Source organism: Dermacentor andersoni, chromosome 11, assembly GCF_023375885.2.
Source record: "Dermacentor andersoni chromosome 11, qqDerAnde1_hic_scaffold, whole genome shotgun sequence".
Classification (NCBI taxonomy): domain Eukaryota; kingdom Metazoa; phylum Arthropoda; class Arachnida; order Ixodida; family Ixodidae; genus Dermacentor; species Dermacentor andersoni.
Window position 1 is genome coordinate 33,923,536 of NC_092824.1, and position 16,941 is coordinate 33,940,476.

The 16,941-nt window shown below is 48.5% G+C and overlaps 2 protein-coding genes across 2 annotated transcripts in view; both read right to left on the reverse strand.

The window, feature by feature from the left end:
• The window catches only part of LOC126518147 (tyrosine-protein kinase SYK-like), a 50,718-nt gene extending 39,683 nt beyond the window's left edge, over positions 1-11,035 (reverse strand). The window contains exon 1 of the mRNA XM_055064344.2: positions 10,667-11,035. Coding sequence (XP_054920319.2) covers positions 10,667-10,906 — 240 coding nt within the window. The 5' untranslated portion in view covers positions 10,907-11,035. The remainder of the gene's footprint in view (positions 1-10,666) is intronic.
• Positions 11,036-12,159: 1,124 nt separating this feature from the next.
• The window catches only part of LOC140213976 (tyrosine-protein kinase SYK-like), a 134,167-nt gene continuing 129,385 nt past the window's right edge, over positions 12,160-16,941 (reverse strand). The window contains exons 7-8 of the mRNA XM_072285178.1: positions 13,291-13,569; positions 12,160-12,222 (exon numbers count right to left, since the gene is read on the reverse strand). Of these exons, the coding sequence (XP_072141279.1) occupies positions 12,160-12,222; positions 13,291-13,569 (342 nt within the window). The remainder of the gene's footprint in view (positions 12,223-13,290; positions 13,570-16,941) is intronic.

Sequence of the window (16,941 nt, forward strand, 5' to 3'; positions counted from 1 at the left end):
GGCGACTTTCAAAAGACACATACAGGGCAACCTACACTTCACTGTGATCTTTTGGCGCTGAGACAGTGCTGGCTGTGCTTGTTTGAGCTTTAGCAGTCCGTGAGTTCCACGGCGCGGGTTTCGCGTCGCCTCGAGAGGTGGTGCCATGCGGCGTGTCGCCTCCTTCAGGCGATTTTTTTCTTCTAGCTGGGCAGTGGGTTCTGTCTCCTTGGTGTCTTTTGCTGCCCGTCCTACCGCTTTCAGCCGGTTTTCTTCTTCTAGCTGGGCAGCGTCCATATGGACCACTGCACAGTATGGCGTGGTGCGGTGCGGTGTGGTGGGGTGTGCCATTGCGAGCTCGCGCTACGCCCAGTTGAAGATTGTGGCTAGTATCATATCCAACCAATGTGGTTAGCCGGCTGCCATTTCATGCTTACGTCTACTCTCGATTACGGGAAAGCCAGCAATTTTTCGAACAGATATGTCTCATTCTTGCTCGACCATGTCGTCTCCTGACGCCGATGGCCCATCACCCTCGGTCATCTACCACAGCGTAACGTCGGACGTCAAGCGCTAAGTTCAAGAATCCAACGCCGTGACAGCTGGCTGGCATTACAAGGAACAGAAGGCGAGAAAGGTTAGATACGAAGCAGGCGCTATCTCAAAGCACCGGTAGAAAACAATAATGCTTTATTCAAGATACATTTAAGAAAGAAAAAGTGGCACTTTCCCCCCTGAAGGCGAAATATTGATGCCAAAGCAAGTTTAGCGTTGCGTTTGAGCGCCTCGCGTGGTTTTCTAAGAACATGCGCAGACGACTTGGCGCGGCGCAGGACTCGATACCAACTGCTGCGGTGCAGCGGGAACAGTGCCCCTACAGATTCCAGGCTTGTCACAGCGCTGCCGCTACGATAAACGCCGGCAGCGACTTTACAGGAGTCGCAGCTCGGCTGTGCACGAGGTAAGACCGACGGAAGACCGCCGGCATTCGCCATCGTCCAATAAAATTAATCAAATTAAGCTGCGGGGTTTTTGCACGCCAACAAGCATGATCTGATTGTAGGGGATGCCGTAGTGGGGAGCTCAGGGTTTTGACCACCTGGTTTCACTAAAACGTAACCATGGAGTGCTCGTTACATGAGCAGTTTTGGCATTCCGCATCCATCTTAATGAGGCCGCCAGGGACGGCATCGTTCCCGAGTTTAGCAGCGCAACGCCATTGCCACTGGGTTATCGTAGCGGGTGTCCAACGAAGTTTTAGTTTGGCTTTTACTGTCCTTCGCGCTGTCATCAGCGTATGGACCGCAGTGCGGTATACACAAAGTTGTTCAGCAGGAACCTAATGCGTGTCATAACGTTCATGCCGACAACAGAATCCAGAACGCTGGCAAGGCTCCAAGCAGGGCTTATTAAGCAGTGCGTGACCAGGGTTCTATTTTTCTTATCTGATATTCCACTTTCCCCCTCTACATGTGTCAACCGGGCAAGTCGTTGGTTAACCACCCTACTTTTCCCTTTTCGTTTCTCTCTCTCCTTCTAGCTGTAGTTGGCTTCGCTGCTATTGCCGCCAAACGCACCGCACGTCTCTCGAGACCTCAGCAGGACGCACATGTGTCGCCGATAGCGCCTCCAGCGTCTCTATGACTGCTGTTGCAATAAATATTTGAAATACATTACAATAAGAAACAGCTGCGGGCTTTGACACTAACATTGCAGCATGGGCAAAGACACTGAACCAACGAGCTTTCATTGCTTACAGAGCTGATTTATTTGCGACTCTCATGCAGGGCTCTTTCTTTTGAGCAGCAACATTAGCACAAGGTTCTTATAAAACTGTCACAAAACATTAATCCGAACAACAAGCATATATTTATGACCAGCAACTCTTAAACTTTATTTCACAATAGGCAATGAATCTTATATTAAACTAATAGAGGAAAGCAATTTCAGTTTAATGCTCAACCTTCCGGGCATTCGTGTTGCTACTGGTTATTCAAAGAAGTAGTGGTGACAGAAAAGGGAAAGTAGCGCAGAAGCTCACCACTGGGGAATTGCCACATACGGCGTAGCACTCGCGGTGATCATTACTTACGAAGCGTATACTATACTCTTGAAACCGAGATTGCCGTATTAAACGCGAAGCATTTCTCAGCGAACATTCGCGACGTTTACAGTATCGATCTATCTAGCCGCCTACGTCTTGGTGCTCTCATGGTCGTTTCGTTAATTTCGTGCGTACCGAAATTGCCATAGTATGACAAAAGTATATGACGAACACAAATTGTGGGTCATGACACGAATGTCATGACATGCGTGTCATGTATGTCTGGAAACAGCCGCCTACGTTTTGGTGCTCTCATGGTCGTATTGTTAAGTTGGTATCTACCAAAACTGGCATTGTATGCTAAGAATGGATGACGAACACAAATAGTAGGTCATTGCACGAATGTCTTGACATGGGTGTCATGACATGAAGCGCAGTTCCCGCATTCCCGCTTCGCGAACGAATACAAAAAAAAAGCTGATTCCATGTTCTATTACGCAGAATTCCGACTCGATGATTGGCCGCGCGTATTTCTGCCGACTTTGAGGCGCGATAAACATAATAGCTCTTGTGCCCACCTCTGAGCCTTTAGCGTGGCTTAGAAGATTAGCAAGCACGCACATAAGCGGCACTGTAGCTTGCAACACTCTTTCGAACCTTCAGAGCAGCGTTCGTCCGTGCGCTCTGTCGTTAATTTTACGTCACAGCTGATACGCGCCGCGAATTCACATGGTAAGGACGGCGCAGATTACTTAGGCTACTGAGGCTTTACTGGAGGTCAGGATGTTGGCATTCGATCATACATGTGTCATTTACAACCATTCGCAACAAGATCTTGTGACAATCACTTGACAAATGTTGCGTACCTAATTGCAGTGCCTGCGATATATTCGGAGTCGTCATGGCACAGCGATAACGCTCGTTCGGATACTTTTAAACAAAAAAATAGCTATCAGAACAGAAAAAAAGCTGCCGTCACTGAATTTGCATAACCATCCGTTTAGAAAATATATGCTGTACACGAAGTTATACGGATCTAGAAAGCCAACGCGAACGCTTAAAGCCCACCGCCTTGCCATGTGTGCATTCACTCTGCGAAAGGTCGTCTGCTACGCTCCAGGGGTGTAGGCTGCGCCACGGGCGAGGAGGCAGCATAAAAGAGAGGAGAAATGAAGAGGAGTGAAGGCGGAGGAGGAGAGTGTCGCTACGTTACGAAGTTTAAGGGGCTTCAGCCCTCCTGGGTTGCCTCTGCCCCATAGCAGACGTTTTCTTAACCGTCGTTGGCCGACAGGGTATACGCAATTTTGCATTGGCTCTCACTCAGCCGTTTTTCATGACTGGACATGGTTATTATACATACCCTAAATGTGCAGAGTTTCGCGAAACACGACAAACAGAGAGAAGTGATCCACTTTGCGAAAGAAAAATTTGTTGATGTCTTGTTCCTGCAGGAAATGAATTTTTTATCGCTATCTGATGTCACGGATTTTAGAAGCGCTCTAGCTTCCCGACTTTTTTTTTCCTTGGCATCTTCGCGTACCGCGGGATCGGTGCAGTCATTCTGCATCCCGCCCACTTTACTGCGGTGTTTCACACGGTTGACTGTGACGGCCGTGTCCTAATCTTAAAGTGCTCAGTTGCGGGCTTGCGCATGCGCGTAGTGTGTGTATATGCCCCTGCGCGGAAAAGATATACGAACACATTCTTTCGCCCGCTGAGGCCTGATCTGTTGGATGATTGTGCTGCCATTCTCTGCGGCGATTTCAACTGCGTTCTAGACAGTGTGACGGATGTTCAGTGACCAGGGGTGGTATTCTGTAAGAGTCCACCCAGTGGACTGTCCATTTCGGACGCTGCTGATTGGATGCAGCTCTGTGAGAGAGGAGGACACGAGCCACCCTAGCCATCAGCAGCGGCCGAAATGGACAGTCCACTGGGTGGACTCTTACAGAATACCACCCCTGGTCACTGAACATCCATCACACTGTCTAGAACGCAGTCGAAATGGACAGTTCACTAGGTGGACTCCTACAGAATACCACCCCAGGTCAATACAGGCCGGTGGACAACGCGCGTCAGCTGTCTCGTAAACTTCATGACTTTAATGTACATGAATCTTTGGTGTTTAATAATGGTGTAACGTTTGCTACAGCCGCAATGAGACTAGATAGATTTTACGGGAGTGAGGATTCAATACATGCCGCTGCAGCGGTCACCGTTAGTTTTCCCGCAGACGTGGGGCACATTTCGGATCATTACCCTATGACGTTACTTGACCCTCGTTTTGAAGGCGAGCATCACTGGAGGTTAGATCGTGCAGTATTGATGGACCAAGAAGCCAAGGTCATCGTTCGAGCAAAGATTTCCAGTACAGTGGCAAACAGTAACCACCGTCTGTTGGAGTGGGACGACTTAATATCAGTGTAGCAACACTGGACTAGAGAAAGGGGCCGGAATATCAAAGTGGGGCTGGCATGCGAGCTAGATAAAAACCTTAGAAGAATCAGGATGCTAAACGCGGGTGTCCACTTGACTCCAACCACAAGAGAATTTCGCGATACACTGCGGACGAGGTATGATCGTCTGTGGCTGAGACGAACTCCGAAAGGTAATTCGTACCGGCCGAAAAACCTACTTCGAGGCAAACCACAATTGACACGGGGTTCCCAGTGCGCACAGGATAAAACCGGTGGATTCGTGACATTCGTGTTCCTTCAGGATTGTTCGGTCTCTGAAAACACTTCTGACATTGAGAGAGTATTTTTCAATTACTTCTCCAACATCTTTTTTCAGAATGCGACAATTCTGACCCAGATTTACTGGGAAGGATGTATGAGACTCTCTGTCCTAAGGCTCCGAAGTTACCAACTTCGGTTAGCGAAGGTCCCCGAGTGCCCACTACGCTTGTAGAAGTGCATTCAGTGTTAGGCGCGATGAAAGTGGGGTAGGCTCGCGGTCACAATGATCTCGCAACCAAATTCAACAAAGGATTTTAACGCTATATAGTTAGGCCTAGGTTTGGTAGCAACCCTCAACAAAATTTTGAATACTTTAATGCGCTTCCGTAGTATATTTCCGAAAGCCGGCTCATTCTACTTACCAAAGACGGCAAAGATCGCCACGACCATGGTTCTTTGAGTCCGACCACGGTGTCGAACTCGGATTGCAAGACATTGGTCACAGTATTAGCAGTGGGTGGAAAGCGGGGCTAGTTTCGGTATTGGCAATAAAGCGTCGCCATAACACTTGTAGCCAAAGGAAAATTCGATAGCTTTTGCATATGTGGCTCTATCTTTTCAAACTACGTGGTAATAAAGTGATGCAATTATGCATAGAAATAAAATGTCTTTTTTCTATTTTGTTTTTCGGCGTGCTATACCTTTATTTAATCGCTTCACCTGTGGCGCCTGCGTACGGCGCTTTTGGTCTTATCGCTTCGGCTGCGATTCTGTTCATCTTCTCCTGCCACATTCTATGCACATGCACGTTTTATCGTATGCTCTGCAGTTAAATATTTCCTTTCTTTGCACGCGAACGTTCCCGCAATGGTCGGAAAAACTGAAAAAAGGACAAAGCGTGCTGCGCGGTGAGTGGTGTGGCGACTCGGGCAGGAACAGCAGGGCGAAATTGTCTTGTTTCCCAGCGGAAGAGAGGTAAGCACACCCCACACCTTTTCTGCAGTCATATTGAAGAAACAAGCTCTATCCTTATCAAAACAGCTATATGACGAGAGGAAAGATCTTCCGCGGTTGTTTTCAAATGAATATCTTGGTTTTCTTTTTTTTTTTTTTGGTGGGGGGGTAGTTTAGCGCAGGCGCATTTTGCTACTGTGTTGAAAGAAACTGAAGCTCCTTGTTGACAGTTGCACATGAGTCGATTGAGGCTAGCTGACGCTCAGACGGAAATATTGCTTCGCTCTATGTTAGCGGTTTCTCTGCATTTTTTTCCATGAGTGTGACACCGACATTTCCTATTAATTACGCTGAACGCATTCGAACAAGGCAACAGCGCAAACACTCAGTTGAAGCAGCATGCTCGCGTCCCAAAGGAAAAAGGTCGAGCACACGCTCGCACTAACTGAACCGACCAAAGTCTGCACCCAGCATCGAACATGCTCGCTTGTCGCGATGTCGCAGGCACCACCAAGTCTGGCGACGCCTGACCCTCCTCATCTCACCTTCATGAGGAGGGTCAGGCATCGCCAGACCCTGCGACGCCGGCGGTGAAAGCGAAAGCTCTGCTCGCATTGAGCACAATGCCTGGCGCTCGCCTGCGATCGCTTCCCACGCGTCCCTCCCAAACTACCTCCGCCGTGTCGCAGAAGCGCGAAATGTGGACACACAATTTTAGGAGCCGGACGAGAAGCACCGGGCATTGAGAGCGGTGGAAGTGGCCGGATGGCCGAGTCGGAGCGTCTTCGCCGCTGCGACGGCTCAGGACTGGAGCTACAGGCGCGTACGTAAAGCTCGTATGTGAGTGCGCGTGCATTTGTGTCAATGAATGGGAAAGTTCAACGTATAAGTGCGAGCGTTGTGCTGCCATTACCGCGGCGGTCGCGCAGTTCCGTGATGGGTCCGTTTCTCCCGATACAGTCGTTCAGAGTATGGGGCGCGCCGCTTGGATTAAGTTTTGGCGTTGCCGTCGTCGCAACGATTTTAGCGATGCCTATTTTCCAATTCACCATGTAGTAAAAAAAAAATAAGCGAAACCAAAATCTTTTCTTCAGGCTCACTCGAACTCGACTAATTCTACTCAGTCAGCCTCACACTCGTGGGTCAGTGCAAGTTTCAGTGAGTCTCAGCGAGCCGACTCATAAGTGGGTTTGGTTACCTATGCCGCACCCACTTTCCATTCCTCTTCGAGCTCAGGGCTTTCATTCGCAAGGTCGCGGTAACAATAAATTCAAATGAGGATAAGGCGCCCTTTTCAGAATTCCTATTTCGAGATGATATTGATCAAATGGCTTGTGTGACCAGTTTCCCTGTGAAAATTTTTCTCCGGTGGCAACTGAGATGGTAACGAGTGGGCTCGTTCCCGCACCAACTATATACTGACAGCAGATACTGTTTGGTTTCGCTAAGCTTCCGGAAACACGCGCATGATTCAAAGGACACAAATGACTGGCGTACACTCTAAGAAAAATCCCGGGGAAAACGGGAGTAACTGCGCCGTTAGTCCTAAAAAGGGCGCTTTCGTCCCTCAAAGGACTAAATGCATGAATGTGCGTGCCGTGTGCAAATTTCGGAGAGTAAGTGTTTAGTCCCTGCTCGGAAAGAGAGCAATGGGAGGACGAACGGCAACAGTTACTCCCCAGGCACTTCGCTGTTTTCGTCCGTGTCATGGAGCGATGCGGCGAAAACAGTATTGTCTATAAATCATGAATGGTTCGAAGTTCGTGCATTGTCTATTGAACTACATGCAAAGCAGCACCTTGCCTCTTCGTGAGAAAATTACGTGAAACTTAAAACTGGAATGTGAAGAGGCATGCCCTTCGTGCGCACCCCATAAGTGAGCGATACACATTAAACGCGCAAGTCATTGATAGACTGCCAAATTTTGCTGGTCAATAGTACTTAAGTTCCTTCCGTTCCAAGGAGGTTGCGAACTGAAGCGATGTGTAGCTCAAACGGCACACGGTAAGCGACAAATAGCACTTCTCTGTCGTCTTCGGTGCCCCGTTTGAGTTCGCTACACGTATACATGGCGTAGTGCCTCAGTTTAAATCACCCTAAAGATGCTCAGGCTGATTTCTTTTCGCAGTCGCTTATGGTTGCAAGTACACTCAACGTTAGACTCTCACTGCATAGCTTGCACAAAATACGATGTCACTTTTATATTGCCGCACTTGCGTTCCAATGCTTAACCTTGTCTAAATATCCCGTCTTCTCAAGCAAGCGGCGTGGTGAAGTGGTTAGAGTACCTGACTTGTGAGCGAGAGGACGTGAGTTCGAATCCTGCTCTTGGGCACGTTTTTTTTTTTTTCAGTTCAATAGTATCTTTTATTAGGGTATAAATGCCTAATTTAATTAATTCCACCTTTGCGGAACCTCGGAACGAATTACAGTCACTCCCTTGAGGACCATCGGGCAGGGGCAACTGTTAGTCTCCGAAGGAGTAAGCGCATGGGGAGTAAACAGTTCATCCCATGTCAGTTCGTCCCCAAAAGGACTAATGGTTGTGACAAATCAGTTAGTCCCCAAAAGGACTAACCTCCCTACCCCTTTTAGTCCTTTTTTTCTTAGAGTGTAGACATATATTATAACGCAAATAATTAATACAAGAACATAAGCGACGCGCGGCTGTCAGGAGTCAGAATGCTTTAAAATGTTTCAGCGCTGCCAGACTTCACTGCACAGCGACCTACGGGGCGACAGCTGACAACCCCGCAATGTCTTTCGCGTTCGAACGGGCTTCTTATAACACTGGAAGCGGCCCCGCTTGGGTTTGTCCGCACCTCATCAATATATGTGCGCGATCAAATAATAAAGCCATCTTTCATTGGGTGAGGACCACAGAATGCATCAGCGACCACAATTAGCCCAATTTCCATTCAGATATCTCTTGAGCAAACAAGGATGCCAGAATACCCCTATTACTACCCACTTCAGGATATTTTACGCTGCGAAGGAGAGGCCACGAATAAAAAAACCTAATACCAAGACAGACACAAAAGGTATATCCTTACAATGATCTAATTTCGGAAAACTGAGCCAAAGTAAGCGCATTTCGAAGATTTGGGAGGTGCACTTTCCCTTTCGCTGTGAAAATTCTCCGCAAAAAGCGAAAAAAGGGTCTATGCGCATGCTCAGATCTCGCGTGGTCTGTCTTCTACCGCGGCCTCGACTGGCGCCCTGGATGGGCGGATGTTGTGAGCGTCCCCTTTGGAACGGGTCGGTGGGTTGTGCCACCAAGCTCTTGCTAATATACTGCCTAATGCCCTACCTAGGTTCAACAATAAAAAAAAGAACAAAACACTATGAACTCGCACAACCAAATTTTCTGATCCCCTATTGCGCACTGCGATATTGTACGCCTCCGTTTTTTGTCGTTTCCCTACTTTTATTCCACCAATCCTCCAATTGCCTCTTACTAATCCCTATTGCGGACATGTTTACTTTTCTACTGCTCTCGCTGAACCCAAGGGCTTCAAGGAGGCCAGTGGTACCTAAATCGACCGTTGGGTAGACGTCTTCACATTTTAATAAAACATGCTCCATAGTTCCCTAGCTTTACCGCAGCAAGCACATGCTTCTTCCTTCTTATATATTGCTTTATAGGTGCGTGTTGTAAAGCATCCTGATCTCGCTTCGAAAAGTAATGAGCTTCCCTTTGAGTTATCATAAATTGTTTCTTTCCTGATTTCGTTTTTCCCTCTTAAGTAGTTACTCATGGCAGGTTTATTTCGGCCTCTCTGACTTTCCGCTTGACCTTCTTTGTTGCTGTGTTGCCCACCTTACAGGCAGCCTCCTTGCTGGCAAGCTTCCTAGTTCTTTTCCTCCACTGTGAATCAATGTTTTTCCTGTACAGATATCTCAACACTCTCCCAGCCCATTTACTTTCTTCAAAATTCCTCAGTCGTTCTTCATACTCAATTTTACTGCGAGCTTCCCTCACTTCAAAACTATTCCAGCCCATATCACCCTGTACAACTTCATTTGTAGTCTTCCCATGAGCACCCAATGTGAGGTGACCCACTGACCTTCGGTTCCCATCGAGTCCTGATTGTACCCCTGATTTAAAGCGAACAACCGCATTTCCAAAAGTAAGTCCTGGAACCATTACACCTTTCCACATACCTCGGAGCACCTCGTACCTATTGTATCCCCATAGCGCCCTGTGCTTCATTATGGCTGCATTTCTCTTCCCCTTCCCCTTGCCTACGCCTCAGCTAACAGCGTCCTCTCAGGGTAGCGGGGCGCGCGCGCTGCATTAGACTTTTTTTTTTTTTTTTTTTTTTGCTGGTGAGCGTGGCGAATGGGACGGCCGGAGCAAAACCTGCCAGCGCGTGAAAATCTCGGAGGCCATGGCTTGACCCTGACTTATTTTACAGGGTTTATGTCTGCTTCTCCTCCCTTGCTTATTGTAATGGGTGTATGTCAGCTTTCCTCTGCCTTATTTTCTCCGGTCGACATCTGCTTTACCCTGCCTTAGTTTCTCGCTTGAATGTCTGATTAATCTCCCTTCCTTATTTTCTCTGGTGTCTGTTGGCTACAATATGCCTTTATTTTCTAGAACGTACGTCTGCATGACCGCTGATTTATTTTCTTGGTGTGCCTCCTCTTAATCTCCGTTCATTAATTTTTCGGGTGCTCGTCTGCTTGACCTACCACCTTATGTTCGCGTGTGTACATCTTTTTGACATTCTTTCCTCATTTTCTCGGGCGTGCGTCGGCTTAACCTTCTTTTTTGAATTTCTCGAGTGTACGTACACCTGCCTAATCTCCTTTGCCTTCTTGGATGTACGTCTGCTGGACCTCCCTGCCTTATTTTCTCTGGTGTACGTCCGCTATGCCCTGCCTTATTTTCTCGAGTGTACGTCTGCATGACCTCCCTTCCCCATGCTTTACTTCCCTCTGCGCATGCTCGACCCAGCCTTAATTAAACAATGTAGTGCTTTTCCTTGCCTTTTCACCTGTCACTCACCTCTTCTTGGGTGGGCTTCTCTTCGGCGAGGGGGGCCTCGTCCGTGGCGGGGGCCGCCGGTCCGGACTCGGCGGACGCAGCAGCGGCGGCAGCTCGCCGCAGCAGCGCCTGCCGGTTCGCGTAGACCGGGTCCTCCTGGTAGTCCCTGCGCGCCAGCGAGTGTCGGGGCGCCGGCACGGGACGCTCGCACGAGTACTCGGACGGCACCGAGGGCACCCGACGCGGAAGGGTCTGCTCCATCTCCGGCAGTCGCTTGCCGCCCGAGCTCTTGCGGCGAAGAGTCTGCGCAAGTACAATGTCCACACACTGAGGTTACTACTACTAACACGGGGTCACAGAATGGGACCGCAACTTGGAGGCTGATAAAAAAAAAAATTCGCAGTTCCGCCACGAAGGCGAAGCAGCTTTTGTGACAATAATTTGGTTGATAGCCGTACAAATTAAGGATAGTAGTTTTATCGGCCGTATAAACTTGTAAACAATCGCTTACTGAATTAGCAATGATAGACTATCTAAGCATGACTCAATGAGGACGTAGAAAGAAACAGACAGATACAGCGCTGTCTTTGTGTGTCTGCTCCTATCTACGTCCTTACTGAGTCGCGCTTACACATTGTATCATGGATTCAAACTAACTAGCCTGTCAACATGTTTAACTAAATTAACCAGCACGGTGTCATGCGCGCACAGGTAAACATGAACACACCTCTCGATGAGCACGGCAACTTGCTGCTAGAATTCTGGAGTGAGGAATCGCGGCAGCAGCGAGCGAATTGATCTTCATGCATCTCTCGCTTGAACGCGAACGAAACGTCGAGAGCGCAGCGCATACGAAGTTACTCGCATTACGCGCACTCTGCAAACATTACCGATCGTTTTGAAGATGAGGCCCGCGCGGGCGCGCACTTCAGCCACGTCGCAGACCGCTTTCAAGACACGAGCGCCGGCAACGCGTCCCTATGGCCCCCGCCAAAGGCGTCTACTACGGAGTCCGCGATTCGCGTGACCAACGCCGTAGTAGACGCGGCGGTTGTGTCCACTCTGTACGGACCGGCGGCGAAGAGGACATCGAGGAACTGCAGCAGCCGCCGGAGAAGAGCGCCCCTCCTCCCTCGCCTCACCCCCCTGTCTCGCGCGCCACAGGAGAGGGCACGCATCCGGGCCGCGTTCCTCGTTTGCGCACGCGAGATTTAGCCGCGTTCGTAAGCTCACCAACACATGGTGACGGCAGAAATGCGCATGGAGTGTCCATCTAATTGCTATCGCAATAACATGCGCGCGACAGACGGAGTTCGGCGTAACAATGACAGCTGTGTGAATTCGAGAGCGAATGGCGGTAGCCGATGTCCTGGTTGAGATAAACAAGAAGGGAGCTTGGCGGGCGTTGTTATGCGTGGGGCAGATAAAGTTAAGGCACTGGTGCCAAGAGAAACGCAGCGAAGCGAAGACGACAGAAAGCTAGGTGGTGGGATGGAACTACAAAACCTGCAAGCTTAAACTGGGGTCAGCTGGCGCAAGACGGGGGCAAATGGACATCGCTGGGAGAGGCCGTCGTCCTGCAATCGACTTAATAGCCTGATGATCATGAAGATAATGAAAATGATGCTGATGGCAATTCCGAGTTTCAACTTTAAGTTGTTACGTGGAAACAAGCTCAGATATTCATTCACTTTTATCACGTATATCCGCGTTTTTGTTCTCGGTTCACCGCAATTTTTGGTGTACCGTTGTATTTTTTTTATTTTTGTGCCTGCCTAAGATAAGTTTGTAATGCGGTCGTTACACTAACGCAAGTACGCTCTCTACCACTGTAAACCCGAGGTAGGGGAGGCGGGCGGCCATTCCGTCAAGCTTCTGAATGTGGCAGGTGGTATGCGGCTGCTAATTCCTTCATTTGATAAAAGAAAATGAACTTGAATTCATGCGGCTGAAGACGTGATAAGACATCTCGATAGGTTACGGACGTTACCGATAAAAAATCAGCACTTATAGTTTTACACGGACGCTCGCTGTCTGCAGCCAACATCGGAAGAAATTGTGAATTCTTAAAATTTCTTGTTAACTTAGCTGAAATGAGATAGGATGCAGCGTGATGTGCGGAATGCTGTGTACGAAGAAATCGCATATCAAACCATCGGCCCCTCTTGTTCTCCTGGTGGTTTGCTTAGCGAGGACCTCGCGTCAGGCTACCTCGAGTCTCGCGTAGGATACGTTGGTTTACTGGTGAGTTGCCTGCTCCCAAAGTTCACGTTGTATGTGAACATCCGTCGTTATGGCCGTGCACACGCACACGAGAAAGTGGGCGAGAAGACGCCCTCCCCCGCTCCTCTTTTTTCTCAGCGATGCCGCGGATACCACACACATTAATAACTATGTCCACCACTTCCACACCTACTTCCTTCTCTTCTTGCACAACCATGGCTGAATGGCTGCCTCAAGTCCCCGCCTATCTGGACCAAGCTCACCTGTCGGAATTATTCAGAGTAGCAGTTAAGAATAATGCCAGCAAGGTCGAGGAGTGCTTAATTTAACCCACTTTTTTTAATCAACAAATTGCCGTCTTGCTTACTAATGGAGGCCACCATCTTCGCCCGCAGCCCACTCCCGGGCTTCGCAAAACTCGCCTTTCGGTCTCCGTCTCCCGAGAACAGGTAGCTGATGAATCCCGGTAGCAGGTGGTCGAAGCTGGAAGCCTTGTGCAGCCGGCTGCCTGTGGCGGAGCGCCGGCCTCCGCCCGACGATGTGTGCGCGCCCGACGAGGAGTGGTGGCAGCCGATGGTTGCCGCGGTGGAGGCCGCCGGCAAGTGGTGGTGGTGGTGCTGTTGCTGCGGGGGCGGCGACGAGCAGGAGAGCCGTGATGGTGCCCGAAGCCGAGGCATGGTTCGTGACCGCTCCATGGCCTGCTGCTGGAACAGGGCGGTAAGAGTTCGGGCTGTACCCGGTCCAGCAGACAGTCGGCACCGGTGTTGTTGGCACCGGTGCCAAACGGTTTTGGGCAGTGAGTCTACCCCACTGTGTGACTGTCTATTGAATGCACCGAACTATAGCAATTGCTGTTCTTTTATCTCTGTTCTGCAATATACAATTTATTTAATTTCCCTTTTCCGTTTTTTGTCGACGTACGTTAGACAACCAATCGCATCGATGGTTAACTCTTTTGTTCACATAATTTATACTACTTTTTCTCGGCCTCTAAAAATTCACGAACTAAGAAAATAATTGCAGTTGGGATCTTACTCGGTGCCCAAGGTTCTAGAAGATTCGACTAGAAAAATAATCTTGAAGAGCTGGAAAAATTTTTCTGCGCATCCCACGCATTGTGGGAATAAGTTTAAGCGATGCTTCCAGCAGGATTGGCAGGCAACGCCTCGGTACGCTTTTAGTCATATTCGTGATACAGAGATAGCGTTCTTAAGACTTAGTCACGCTAATTCACTTGCGGAAACGAGAATCTTGGCCCCCAGACCTCGTCATACTAGCTCCTGCGAATTTTCGATCTCGCTGATGTAGAGAAAGGCTCACATGTGATATTTGAAACGCTGTTATCTGCATGATATCGTAGTAACTTTTGAAACAGTATGAACAGCTGGCGTTGACCAGCTGAACAGCGGCCGTTATCCCGCACTTCACTTTTTCGACAGGCTGTTCGCAGCAACCTGAGGATGACCGTGACGACAATGATAAGCGTCTGTCCGCTACACTTGTCTGCAGATGCTCAGTGTCATCCACAGAAAGAAATTTCCGTTTTCGTAAATTGCACATATCACGCGCATTCGATTTACAGAGCACTAGTGCTGCCGAACTGTGGGGGAAAATGAATCAGTCCCTATCTTTCTCGTTTAGAACATCTTGTGGTACCATATCATTGGTCCTAGAAGGTGCATAAGCAAATGCGTCAAATATATGCCAACAAATCAGCAAATGAAACACTCAGAAATCAATTACTCGGTACTGAGGATCTGAGTGACTCACCCTGGCTCACGTCATTACGTCAAGCGCCGACCTACTTGTTGCTTGCCGCACTATTGTGCTTCAAACAATGTGTGCGCAATTAACGAGAGACACAATTTGCTGTGCAGTTAATGAAAACATTTTGCGTGCACTGTGGGAAAGCTGGCATCCTCTATGGCGTAGCCGGCTGTCAGTATTTGTATGTGCATGCCCGTTTACCTAGGAACACACTGAAACCTCACACGCCTCGTGAACATTTTGTCTCGTTGTATAGTGTGCCCCGCCTCCAATGCTCCCGTTTTGGATCTTCATGATAGTACTGTTTACCTAAGACCACATCTTCACCTGAGTTGCCATTATTAGCTCTCTTCATGATTAATTGCTGAACTTGTGACGTTTCGTCTTACCCTTCATTAGTCTTCACTGCTACGTGAAAATGAGGAACAGTCATTTATTCTATGAGAAAATTGGCAGGGCGATGCAGCTTAGTTATTGGTCTAATTGGAATATCATCAAGAGCGTAACGCCTAAGATGTGGCTTCGGTACTCACCTGTAGCAAATTATGTTTTCGTCCATTTTCCAAATACTTTAATTTATTTTCTGTGCATTTCAGTTAACCAAGGCAAATAACCTCGCTAATGCTTTCTCTTGCTTCAATTTCTGTCACTGCGCATGGTTGTAACGGTTACCATTGTAAGATAACATCTTCTTGCTTTTCAATGAAAATACTGCATAACTCATCTCACGATGGCTGTCGATGGTAATACAATCAGCATTAAAGCAATGTAGCTACACAGCTTATTTCTGGCGTTTATTTAACATCTGTTGTTGGTCATTCTGTGACTTCCGTTGCTTCGACAATATGCCACATAATCCAGTATGCTCCTATTTCGACAACGCACTCGCTTGCCAAAGTCTCACATGAGCATGGCGGCATGACGATGGCATTATGACGCCGACGTACTGGCCAGTTCGTAATGACCAATAAGGAATGATTGGATGGAATGACAATTGTCATTCCATCCAATCATTCCTTATTGGTCATATGGTGGTATGGTATGGTCATTGGTGGTATGACGAGAATGGCATGGCTACCATCATATGACCATTCTCAAATGATGAGGATGGTATATAAATCGACAGCATGACGGCGCTGACACAAGGCCAATTGGATGACGACGAATGTATAACGACATGCAGTTGGCGAATCTGGAATAACAATGATGGCACGACGTGGATGGCATGGCGACGATGGTATGACAACGGTTGCATGACAGGGACTGTCTGACGACGACGCAATGACGATGATGGCATGACAATGGCGGCGTAATAAAGATTGAATGACGGCAGTATATTGGCGAAACAGTCAAGAAATGACATTGCCGGATTGTTGAATGCGGTACGACGACGACGTAATAACGATAATGTAATGACGTCACTGAAGAGATGACACTGGTAAAACGACGGCGTGATGACGACATGACAGTGGTGTGGCGACGACGCTGTGACGACGACTATGTGACGAGAATCGGATGTAGAACTTAGAATGACGGCGATGAAACGACTGCGACGCGTCACGATAATAGTGTGAGAACGAATGCGGGATGATCACGCAATCACGACGATGACATGGCAATGGTGTGAGGTCGATCGGATGATGACAAGTCTGTGGCGGCAATGTCGTGAAGACGACTGTGTCACGAAGCCTGCGTGAAAACGATGGCTTGAAGACGACGGCATGACGAGAGACGGATGACAAAGCTGGAGTGACGACGATTGTACTTCCACGACGGCATGGTGGTTACAGCAGAACAACGGATCAATAGGGACGACTGCGTAATGACGACGCAGGGCGATGATGGCACAGCCACACCGACGTAATCACGATTCATTAACCTTTGCGTAATTACGATACAATCAAGAAGGATTCAGGTTAATGGAACAATGAAGGCGATGTGACAACGACGGCGTAGCGATGGGATGACGTTACTGAAGTGATGACGGTTTCAAAACGATATCGTGACGACGATGGCATGACGACATTGGCGTGACGATGACTGTGTGACGACGATGGCATGATGACGACGGCATGACGAAAGACAGATGACGCAGTTAACAATGATGGCAATGAAACGACCGCGAGATCCGTCACGAGCCCGGTATGATAACGAAATCATGACGACGGCTGTATGAAGACGACACAATGGCGACGATGGCATGACAACGATATGAGGACAATCGGATGGATGACGATGAGTTCATGATGACAATTACGTAAGGACGGCTATATCCCGAAGCTTGTGTGACGAAGATCACCTGACAA